This window comes from Protopterus annectens, chromosome 7.part0, assembly GCF_019279795.1.
Source record: "Protopterus annectens isolate FY-2018-M chromosome 7.part0, PAN1.0, whole genome shotgun sequence".
NCBI lineage: Eukaryota > Metazoa > Chordata > Ceratodontiformes > Protopteridae > Protopterus > Protopterus annectens.
In genome coordinates, this window is record NC_056739.1 from 204,429,647 (window position 1) to 204,442,234 (window position 12,588).

At 45.1% G+C, this 12,588-nt stretch overlaps 1 protein-coding gene across 1 annotated transcript in view; it reads left to right on the top strand.

Moving 5' to 3' along the window:
- ACADVL (acyl-CoA dehydrogenase very long chain) overlaps positions 1 to 12,588 on the top strand; it is an 808,259-nt gene that overhangs the window by 575,160 nt on the left and 220,511 nt on the right. The window contains exon 14 of the mRNA XM_044076702.1: positions 11,038 to 11,139. Coding sequence (XP_043932637.1) covers positions 11,038 to 11,139 — 102 coding nt within the window. The remainder of the gene's footprint in view (positions 1 to 11,037; positions 11,140 to 12,588) is intronic.

A 12,588-nucleotide genomic window follows, 5' to 3' on the forward strand; every position in this document is an offset into this window, starting at 1 on the left:
ATATGCTGTGCTATCATCCTGAAAGGTGAAAATACAAAGCTTCAAAGAAGGATGTACAGGAGGGTGCCATTTTCTCCATGAGAAGGATGTACAGGAGGGTGCCATTTTCTCCATGAGAAGGATGTACAGGAGGGTGCCATTTTCTCCATGAGAAGGATGTACAGGAGGGTGCCATTTTCTCCATGAGAAGGATGTACAGGAGGGTGCCATTTTCTCCATGAGAAGGATGTACAGGAGGGTGCCATTTTCTCCATGAGAAGGATGTACAGGAGGGTGACATTTTCTCCATGAGAAGGATGTACAGGAGGGTGACATTTTCTCCATGAGAAGGATGTACAGGAGGGTGACATTTTCTCCATGAGAAGGATGTACAGGAGGGAGCCATTTTCTTCATGAGAAGGATGTACAGGAGGGTGCCATTTTCTCCATGAGAAGGATGTACAGGAGGGGTGCCATTTTCTCCATGAGAAGGATGTACAGGAGGGGTGCCATTTTCTCCATGAGAAGGATGTACAGGAGGGTGCCATTTTCTCCATGAGAAGGATGTACAGGAGGGTGCCATTTTCTCCATGAGAAGGATGTACAGGAGGGTGACATTTTCTCCATGTCCAGCTCTCACCATTTTCTAGGGATTGCCAACTCTGGTGAGGTGCCTTTACAGTCCCTGGTCTGCTATTTATTGGGCCCAAGTCCTGTGGTGTTCCTCCTCCAGAAGATGCCATTACTTTGACCCAGTCCTCATATGCCAACACCAGGCCAATATCTGTTGTGTTGAAGTTGCTAAGAGGGCCATGGCTTCCAATGCCAGGGTTCTGGTGACATAACATTAATGCAGTATTCCTTTGGAACTGGTTTGTGTTCTTGGGGCAACTGCCTGGGACGTTATCATCCATCCTCAGACCCAAAACTCCCAAACCTAAAAGGCAGGTAGATTTGCCTCAGCCAGTGCTTCCCAAGTCCCGTGCTGCCTAAGCCAGGGTCTTACCACAGTCAGGCTGCCGTAAGACATCACAGACTTCTTGAAATATAGACAGCCCACCCTAGAAAAGGAACTTGTGCCAGGAAATTGCCAAGAGACGAGAGAGAGATGCTTCCCCAAGGGAGAAGCAGATTCATTTAAGACAGAAGATGAAGAACTTGCTATGTAGAGCATCTTCCCCTTTGACAGTATGTGGACTCTGACTACAAAGATATCCTGTCCACAGCTTCACCCACTGAGGACTTGTCTTTTGAGGGTGTCCTTCACAGGATGAAGGAATCCTTTAATTGGAAATATAAGGAATTCATCGAGGCCCAAGCTACTATAGAAAGCTACCGAGCCTCCCTGCCTCTAGACCCTTGGCCATACATCCAGTCCACAAAGTCTTGGATGATATGTTTGAAATATCCTTGCAGCCTGATTGTCTTCACCCTATCCCCAGGAAGGCTAATTGCTTTTATAGTGTGCTTGACTCCCACAGTCATCTCTATAAAAACCCAGAGACAGATCCAGCTGTGGTGTTTATAGAGTACTCCAAGAGGTCATTTGGGCAGGCATCCAAGAATTCCTTGCCATATGATAAGGAGAGTACACTCATTTATTTGTTTGGCAAAAAAAAAAAACTCATCTCTGAGCCATCCTGGTCATGAATGGTGTTCCATATGCTCAGTGCAGGAATTAATAAAAAACAAGGCAGAAGGGAATACAGGATAAGAACATGTAGAGCAACAGGCAGGAATTGTGCAATATAGGCCTCTACATGTCCAGACACTGAATAAAATGTTGTTATAATACCTTGGCTGTATCATGCAGGGTGGCTGCCACACTGTCAAAAAGATCTGACTGGCTAAGGACGTATCCCTTGTCAGACTTTGTTAAAGCAGATCTCCTAGATGCAGCACTGAACAAGAAGTATCTCTTTGGTCCATCGACAGAAAAGGTGTTTGAGGGACTGGACAAAAGGGGGTACAGTATGTTAAAGAATTCTGCCCCCCTACCTCTAGACATTAAACAAGAAAGAACTAAACTACACATGTTGAAAAGGCCCAGGTATCAAAGAATGTGGCAAACCAACCAGCCTTCTAGACCTGGAGGTCTAAGAACCCAGCCCCATCTAGAAATTAACTGTGACTGTATTCTGCCTCCAATCTCCCAAAAAACACCCCAACCCCATTCCCCCCTTCCCTCCTGGGAAGAAGACTCGCCTCCTTCTTCAAACATTGGAACAGATCACCACAGACAAATGGGTACGATAAATTATCAATAAGCTACTCCCTTCAGTTTTGGAACGCCCTTTGAAGGCATTCCCACCCCTCCAAAATAACAAAGAAGACTGATTCCATCTCACTTATAGGGTCTGTTACATCAGAGTTCATTCCAGCTAGTCCCTCCAGGAGAGGCAAGCAAAGGATTCTACTCTTGCCTCTTTCTATTCCCCAGAAAAGAAGGAACCTACAGATCTATTCTGGCCTTTTCAAAACTCAACAAATTCCTGGTAGTATCAAAATTCAAAATGTTAACATTTCAGAAACTTTTGCCCCTTATGTTCCCAGGTGTCTGGACAGTGGCTGTTTTGTAGAAACACAGGAAATTCCTACATTTCCAGGCAGGGGGATTACAATGACAGTTTTGTGTATTACCATTTGGTTCATGTACTTGCACACACATTATTTACCCAGTGTCTTGCACTGGTCATTACCTATTGCAAAGCAAGAGGATTCCATATTTACCTATACTGGACAATTGTCTGAGACAGGCTACATCACCTACAGAACTTCTGTGGTAGCCATGCAAACCACTATGGATTGCTTTCAGAAGATAAAACTCACTGTCAAAATCCCCAAGTCGCAACTCGTCCCAGCACCAGGATTACAATTGTTGGAGTGGGCCTACTTTTGGTCCAGTGGAAGGCTTTTGTACCAGATGACCATGTTTCACTGTTTAGCAAAATTTACTGTGATGTGGGTATATTCCGGTCTCTTGTTCACTGTAGTGGTACAACCTGTGTGTGCTTTTCCATTGCCTTGGCAGATGAATGCCTTATGCCAACATAACTGATTTCAGTGGCCCCATTTTGTGAGATAACCTGGGATAGTGACCCTGGACCCCAGATTGAATTTTATGATCTGAACTTTCAGATAACTGAGTCAATATATTTAGTCACTGTAGGTTCCATTTTCACTTCAACATGTGGATGTGATTGAAACTGAAGGTTAATTTAATTTAATGTTGCAAAGGTTTTCTTTGTGTTTCATTGACACTGGAATGGTTTTATAGGGAGTGAAGGTATATGTTGGTGGATAATGGGATGCCAGGTCTCTTATTAACTTCTGATCTGAAGTAGTTAACTTCATTTTATCTGCAACGTGTGGGTATTCAGATCCATATCGGATCCAAGCCAGCAACCTTTCAAGCATCTGCTCCGAGCTCCAAGCTCCTGCCCCTTAACCATAACCCATCACCATCTCCTACCTTCCCTCAGTTCTCGTTTGCCGCTTCTTGCATCAGCATCATGGTCTCTGTAGCTCTCAGCATTAGGGTTGTAGTAAGTGCCTTTTGGTCTTTTTTCATGTGTAGTGAGTGTGTGGTCTCAGTTAGTTCCCTTTCCTCCCCCAAATGCTTGTTCATCGATTAAAAAAAAAAAGTTTTTAGTTTGGTGAAGTAGTTTAGAGTAGGCCCCCCTTCCCCATAGGTGTGTGTGATTATAGTGTGTTGGAGTTTGGTAGGTGTGTGTGTGTCTGTGTGTGTCTGTGTGTGTCTGTGTGTGTCTGTGTGTGTCTGTGTGTGTCTGTGTGTGTCTGTGTGTGTCTGTGTGTGTCTGTGTGTGTGTGTGTGTGTGTGTGTGTGTGTGTGTGTGTGTGTGTGTGTGTGTAGAATGGCTGATCAGCCTAAACCTACATTTAAGAAATGCACAGTGTGTGGCCATAAGCTTTCACTGGCGGGCGGATGATCACACTCTGTGTGTTGTTTGCCTGGGTGTTCCCCATTTATCAGTGCAGTGTGTGCGCAGGTTTTAACCCTAGGGCCTTGAAGGAGAGGAAGGTCAAACTGGTGGCTAAGGGCCTTCTCCCTGCTTCCACGCTGGACTCATCAGCCTCGACTTCCGCAGCTGCTGCCCAACCCCCCAGGCTGGGACTCACCCTCCCGCTAGACCTGTTGAACATGGGGACCAAAGGAAGAGACAGGAAAAAGGATAGAGACATAGAGAAGAAGGGGGATAGGATAGAGGCAGAGAGTAGAAGGGGGATAGTCCCTGTAAACGGTCTCCAGATCGGGAGTCCTTCCCTAGCCCCGCTTCCAAGTTATCGAGACACGTGTCTCCTCGGCTCCACTCCCCTAGATTCTCCCCGGAGCCGACAGAGCCTTTGGAACCGAGGCCTTCATCCAGATCTTCGCTGCGCCCATTCAGATCCGAGTCGGTCGCTTCCTCGGGCTTCACTTGGAGTCTTTCTGAACTGGATATGGACAGGATGATGAGGAGATTTATTCAGACCCAAATCCTGATGGGAGTCTTGCCAGGCCCCTCTCCCTCTGGAGGGGGGGACCTCCATGCCCTGCTTTCATCCGATTTCTCCTTCCCCGATCCGGCCTGCGGTTTCAGGGTTTATGGATTCAAGGATCTTCGGAGCTGGAGGCTTGGCGCCGATGGTTCCTCCAACCTCAACGCTGGCAATTAGCTTGAGTTCCTTGAATCTGTGCAACTCCCAGGACGGGGAGTCGGATCCGAGGGGATGAAGGTGTCTTCGGCTCCAACCTTGTCAGATCCAGGTCGTTCCTTTGGAGCTCTGGCTACCCCAGCCTCGGCCCTGATCCTCATGGCTGATCCGGGGAGATCTTCCTTCTTGTTGGGTGCTAAGGAGGTGCACTCTCCATTGGCATTCGACATGGTGGAGAGGGTTCTCTCCCAAGGATCGAGACCCCAGCCTATTTCCTTGGATTCTGCCAGACTCCCTCGGATTCGGTTACAACTCCCTTCAGCTTGTCACAGGGGCAGCCTTTGCTAGAGGAGCTCCAGGCGGTTTACCTGGTAGAACCCCCCCCCCCCCCCACAGCTCACAAGCCCTCTTCAGAGAGGATTCCCACTGAAAAGGGTCCTCGTAAGCACACGTGCAGAAGGAGGCACCTGGACTCCCCCCGAGTCCTTGACAGAAGACACTGATTTAGATGAAGGAGAAGGTTCCCCCAGGTCACCTTCCGAGGAAATCTCCTTTGGAGACATTATGGAGCTCCTCCGCCAGAGGGTGGGGGGGGTTGGTCAGCCCCAAAAACTTCTACGGATGAATCAGTGTTCCTGGAGGCTTTTGGCAATGGCCCATCTACGCCCTGGGTGTCCCCGCCTGCAGATCCCGTGGTGGATGTCACCACGTGGGCATGGAAGGAGCCTTACACCATAGAGCCGATACCTAAATGCCCAGACAAGATTCTGTCTCCACCCTCGGACAGTCAGGCCTGGTATAAGAGATCCCCCGTGGATGCTATGGTGGTTGCAGCAGCCACCAAGAGGGAACTGGCTCAGAAAAGTTCGTCGGTCCACCCTCCAGACAAGGAGTCCAGGGCGGTAGATCGATTTGGGAAGCGAGTGTATTCTTCAGCAACATTTTCCATCAGAGAGCTGAACTATTTGGCACACGTTATACGACTGCAGCGAAACCTAGTCACGGAGTTAACTGAGTCACCCCCAGAGTCCTTGTCGCCGGAGGACAAGTGTCTGTTCTCTGTGAAAATGTCAACTCTGAAGTCAGTATCAAATACATCTATGTGCCTCCTTTCCCATGCTACGGAAGGAGCAGCTAGGGCGGTTGGGACTGGTGTGGCTATGAGGCGACACGCTTGGCTCAGGCTGTCAATTTGCATCCCCCTTCAAGGCATCTTTCACAAATGCTCCCTTCAATGGTTCTTCTCTTTTTAGGAAGACCGTACGTTACACCCTTGTCCAGAGTGAAAAGATGGGAAGACTTTGTCTGCCATCGGAATCCGCTTCTCTAGTCCTCAAAGATCCTTTTCTAGGAATCAGAGAGAGCAAAAGAAGATGTGGTTCCAGAAATCACAGTTTTTTCCGGGACTGTCAGGACAACTCATCCCCTTGAGGCAGAGAGGGGCAGGACAGATGCCACCTCAGAGGCAGAGGGGGTCCGAGGAACTTTGGGTCTAGGGAGACCTTATTGGACAGGCCCATGTAACAGACCTGAGGGGTTGCCCGACTGTCCTACTCTGGAGGCAGTCGGGGGAAGATTATCTTTGCGCCCAGTGGCTTGGGAGTCCATAAATGTGGATTGTTGGGTGCTTCAAATAATATCCAGAGGCTACACCATCCCGTTTGTTACCTCTCCCATCCAACCAAAGCGCCTCCCAGATATCCCACCCGCTCAAAAGCAGATGGCAGCGCTAGAGATTTCCAAGCTGCTTCACAAACGAGCCATCGAACTGGTCCCCCTGCCGGATCAGTCCAGATCAGGCGTTTACTCCAGGTTCTTTTTAGTGCCAAAAAAGACGGGGGACCTCAAGCCCATTTTGGACCTGTCAACCTTAAACCTGGCTGTCACCAAGCAGAAATTCTGGATAGTCACTCTACAGTCCATTCTACCTTATCTTTGAGAATGCGATTGGATGTGCTCGATAGACCTCCAGGATGCTTACTTACCACATCAAGATTCACAGAAGCTCCAGGAGATTCCTTCACTTCCGGCTGGGAGCCAATCATTTCCAGTTCAGAGCCCTACCCTCCGGTCTCACCACAGCCCCAAGGGGGTTTACCAAGGGTAATGGCAGTCGTAGTGGCTCACCTGAGGCTTCAGGGAATTCAGGTACTCCCTTACCTAGACAATTGGCTCCTTGCTGCTTCCACCAAGCATCTTCTTCACCAAGCCAGAGACTCCTTCCTTCATCTTGCAGACCGGCTAGGGATCACCATCAATGTTTCCAAATCTCTCTTGGACCCGGTGCAGATCTTGGACTTTGTTGGGGCACGGTGGACACCCTTCAACTGAAAGCCCTTTTAACTCCAGTCAGGGTCCAGAGTCTACAGGCCCATATATCAGTAGTTTTTGGCCACAGGTTACCGAAGGTAGGCGACATTCTCAGAGCCCTGGGCTCTGTGGCTGCAGCAATCTCTATCCTCCCCTGTGCCCGTCTTCACATGCGTGTTCTCCAATGGACTCTAGCTGTACAGTAGTCTTGGCTAGATCTCCCCATGGAATATCCAATTCAAGTCAGCAAAGCCTGCAGGCTGTCACTCCTCTGGTGGCTCCAATTGCCGGAAATCTTAGTGGGACGCCCATTTGTTGCACCCACAGCCCAAGCCACAGTGACCACAGATGCCTCCCAGCTCGGGTGGGGGGCATTATCTAGGGAGGACGGTCCAAGGCACGTGGTCCCAGATAGAGACCAGATTGCACATCAGTGTTCTTGAGATGAGAGCAGTGCTTTTAGCATTGCAAGCCTGTCCCACTGTTGTTCCTCCGGGGACTGTTGCAATTCAGTCAGACAACATGTCAGTGGTCTGGTACATCAACAAACAGGGAGGAACCAGATCTTATCCTCTGTGTGGCGAGGCCATGAGAGTGTGGGGGAGTGGGCGATCTCCACCAGTAAGTTACTGATTGCAACGCGCATCCCGGGACGCTCCAACATTTTAGCGGACAGATTGAGTCAGGCTGTTCTAATGCCATACCAGTGGTCTCTGAAACAGTCGATAGCGGAGGAGATCTTCCTTGCATGTGGTCAGCCTTGCTGCGATCTCTTCGCATCTCCTTCTAATGTGAAGTGTGACGAGTTCTTTGCTCTGATCCCCTCACCAGGGGATCCCCCCCCCCCCAGAGACGCTCTAGTCAATTCTTACCCCCCCCCCCCCGGGTTACTGTATGCTTATCCCCAGTTTACCACTCATTCTGAAGTTTCCTCAGAAAGCTTGCTGACTGGGGTGCAAAGTGATCCTCATTACCCCGTTCTAGCCTCTTCAGGTGTGGTTCCCCTTCCTCTGGTCTCATGTTCTAGCTCCTCTGGTCTCATGTTCTAGCTCCTCCGTGGGTTCTGGATCCCTGCCCAGATCTCATTTCTCATCCCTCGGGCGCTTGTCCACCCAACCTGGACAGCCTCAAGCTGACAGATTGGTTGCTCCAGTTCCCTTGATTGCCAGGATTCCCAGTCTTTCGTCTTCAATAAAAACTATTCTGGTGGCATCTCATAAGGCCTCCACTAGGAAGATTTACTGCAGTAAATGGAAACGATTCACTATTTGGACTTCTCAGGGGGACCTGGATCCTGTTACAGCCCCTGTTCCTGCAGTCTTGGAATTCTTAGCCAACATTTTTCAGCAAGGGGCTAGTTCCTCCACTGTGAAAGTGCAACTGGCAACTATTTCGAATTTCCACGTCGGCGAGAACATGAATGCTGTGACCTCTTCTAGACTGTGTAAGGCTTTCCTTAAAGGCACCTTTCTTTTGCATCCTCCAATTAAGGACTCTGTTCCTCCTTGGGACCTTACCTTGGTTCTACAGGCTTTAGTCGCTCCTCCCTTTGAACCTGCAGCATCAGTAGATTTGAAGTTCTTATCCTGGAAGGCAGCCTTCCTAGTGACCATTACGTCAGCTAGGAGGATTTATGAGATTCAGGCTCTGTCTGCCGTGCCCCCTTACTTGATCTTCCATAAGGACAGGGTTTCTGTCCGCACAAACCCTTCTTTCTTACCAAAAGTGGCTTCTGAGTCAAACATCAATCAAACAATTAACCTGCCTGTTTTCTTTCCAAATTTTCAGAACAAAGGGTGAATATAAACTGCATTTTCTAGATAAAAATAAAAAACAACCAAAAATGTGACCAGTGAAAAACCGTGACAGTATGGGGAAATACTTAGGATTAAAAGATTGAGCAGTGACATCAAAGAAGCGTATAAAGAGGCTCAATGGGTGGCTATGATGTTTATATCCAGGGGTTATAAGTTAGAGAATGTGTATGGAAGTTTACAGAAAATATTAAAGAATGATGGAAGTTAGAGTAGATAGACCAAAGGGTAGAAAAATAGGAGTTGTAAAGAAAACATTGGAAAATGAGACTATGTTCTTTGTCACTAAATATACTATATTTTCACAAAGAATGATAAAGGTGATTAAAGAATATTGGAAACAAATTAGAAGGGATGTCAGTCATTGTCACAAATAGAATTAGGAATTTCTTACCAAAGGGGGAGAAATGTAAAGGATTTTCTAGTGCATGGAAAATATGTAAGACCAATAGAGAAAATGCTGAAAAATGTGGAAATGAAAGGAACATTTCCTTGTGGCAAATGTTCCATATGTCAATACATAACAACAAAAATAGAGAGAATAGGGGGAAAGAAATGTGATACTATGGGAACGTATTCTTGTTTAAGTAAAGGTGTGATTTATGTTATAACGTGTTCATGTAATAAATGTTATATAGGGGAAACAAAAAGGTCTCTGGCAGAACGAATAAAAAAACATGTGAGGGATATAAGAAATAATAAAGTTATAAGTCCTGTAGCGGAGCATTTTAATAAAGAACATAAAGGTGAAGTAAACACTATGAAAGTGACAGTGCTAGAACAAGTAACACTAGAATATGGAAATGTGGAGTTATTAAAATATGTATTAAGACGAAAGGAGTCTATTTTAATAATGAAATATAACACACTTTTACCAAATGGTTTGAATAAGGAATGCAACTGGCAAAGTTTTATATAGTTTTTTAACTTTAAGAATGAAATTGAATGATTGTTAGAATCTAATGGATAATTGATTAATTGAAAAATGTTGGATATGTATATATATATATAAGGTGGTCTTTTAGCAAGAAGGTTTTTACTCTGTAAAGGCTACGGCCGAGGCGCTAAGAGAATTTGTGTTCTTTAATTAAAAGTGTTTTTTCTGGAAAGTAGAGCTGTTTTTCACTGGTCACATTTTTGGTTGTTTTTTTATTTCTAAGCAATTTAAAGTGGTTATATTTGCATGTTCTAGATGCTCATAGACAACTTCATTTTTATTTACACAGGACAAAGCCCTTCTGTTAGTCTGACCAGTTATTTGTGTCCTTTTCTAAACCCTTTTTGGGTAAAGCCATCTCCAAGGTTTCCTTAGCTAGATGGATTTCATTATGTATTTTGCAAATTTACAAAGACAAAGGTCTGTCCCTGCCTGGTCCTGTTAAAGCTCACTCTACCAGATCTATGGTGACTTCTGCTGCCTTTTAGTCTAGGGTCTCATTGGACAACTTTTGTGCAGCAGCAACTTGGGCAAGGTCACATACCTTCATTTCTCATTATAAGTTGGATTTGATCTCCAGAGGGAGAGCATCCTTCGGCTCTGCGGTGCTCAAGAATATCTTTCCATGAGGGCCTAGCTGGGGACTTTGTCCCACAGGTTGCAGATAAAATGAAGTTAACTACTTCAGATAAAGAAGTTATGTACTCACCGTAACGTTTCATCTGAGTAGTTATACTTCATTTTTCTGCAGCCTTCCCACCCTCCTTCCCCCAAACCTGCTCATGGTTTACTGTAAGTTGAGTTGCTGATTAGTTTTGAGTGGTGGCAAACTCTATCTGAGGGAAGGTAGGAGATGGTGATGGGTAAGAGGGAGGAGCTCGGAGCAGATGCTTGAAAAGTTGCCGGCTCAGATCCGATATGGATCCGAATACCCACAGGCTGCAGAAAAATGAAGTGCAACTACTCAGATGAAAAGTTATGGCGAGTACATAAGTTCTTTTTATGCTACAGTCTTAAAGTTATATACATCACTGAGTGTCTGTGAGTATTCCATAGTTAATTCTGAGGTTTCATTTTTGACATGTAGAACTCCACAAGGCATTTGTCCCAATCCCAATTCCAAAGGCTGCGTCACTGGGAAGTTATGTGGTATACTGAGTTTGAAACATTGTGATTTTGATGTTTCAGGCTTAAATGATCTAACTGTAGTGAGCAGCTTTGACTTGCAGGATACTGGTTGAGCATCACTGGACAGCCTCATATAGCATAAAGGAGTATTTTTTATATACACATGACAAACACGGTGTCTTTGGTTGTAACAACTGCTTTATTTTTTGATAGGATGCTGGAGTGGAGAGAGTAATGAGAGATCTTCGGATTTTCCGTATCTTTGAAGGAACCAATGACATCCTGAGACTTTTCGTGGCATTGAATGGCTTTCAGGTGTGTTTTTTTATTGATTGGTTATAGTTAACAGTTTGTGCGTGCAAAGACTTGGTTAGTTCTCTGTATACACTCCCACCACACACACACACCCAGCCTGTAGCTCTAGCATCCTTCTAAATGTCTAAGGTGAGAAGAGTAAAAATGCAGGGTAATGAAGTAAAAATAAGACACTGATGGTTTAATTTAAGGAATCCGTAGTGGGAACTACTCAGTGTTATTAGGGAAGATAGAAATATCTTCAGAAGTTATAGCTAGTGAGTAGGCTAAAGTGAAAATGTTTAAAAATAGGGTAGAAATAAAAGAGAAGGATATGGTTAAGAAGCAATGGAAATAGCTTAGAGGAGCTGACAAATGTTAAACTTGCAGAATAAGAGGACTCTTGCAGAACAAAATCAGGGGCAAATGCAGAGTGCTAAATAAGGGAGTATCTGGATAATATGCATGAGTTTAGAAAGATTGCAGTTAAGCAATTATTTTTTTAACAACTCCAGAGCACAAAAACTTTTAGTCTAAAAAGTTAGGCAACAGAACATTGAAAGGGGTTGTTGCCAAACTTAGGGAACCTATGACAAGAAGAATAATCAGAGATCCTGTAGTGTTTTTTTAGATATTCCGGAAATGTTATGAAAATTTGTATAAAACAGAAACATGTGAAAGTCAAGAGGGAGGACAAGTAGAAATATTTATGGAAGACTTTAATTATGCCAAGGTTAGAGGTGGACGAGGCTCAACAACTAACAGTTAAGATAGGAGGTGATGAGATAAAAACAGCGATGCATAATCCATCTTCAGGAAAGTCTCCATGAACAGATGGTATTCCTGTAGAAGTTTGGAAATTAGGAAATAAGAAATTGATAAAGATCTCAAAGCTTTTGTTTAACAGTATTTTAAAAGGAGGGGACGCACCAACATCGTGGAAGAAAGCTGTGATGGCTGTGTTACCTAAAAATGACAAGACTCTTCAGACCCAGCTTAACACGTACCCATTTCAATTTTAAACCAGGATTATAAACTTTTTATGTCTATGCTAACTAAAAGAATGGCAAAGGTGTTGCTAAAATTAATAGAAATGGATCAGCGTGGTTTTGTGAAGGGGAGGCAAACATTTGATAACATTAATAAGAACAATCATGATCCAGAGGGAAGCAGAATGTAAGAAAATACCTCTGTTGTTGGTGAGTCTTGATGCAGAGAAAACATTTGACAGAGTAAGCTGAGATTTTACAAGTTGAGCATTGGAAGCATTTGCATTCCCTGATAACAGTAATAAGGAAAATTACAAGAATATATGAAGGATTGGAGGCAAGAATTAAGGTGGGAGGGTTCCTCTCAGTTAAGCTGTGCTTGAACAGAGGAACCAGGGAGGAGTGCCCTCTTTCCCTTTTGCTATTTGCTTTACATTTAGAGCCATTTTCAAAGAAAAAAAAATGTCTCAGAAATACCAAG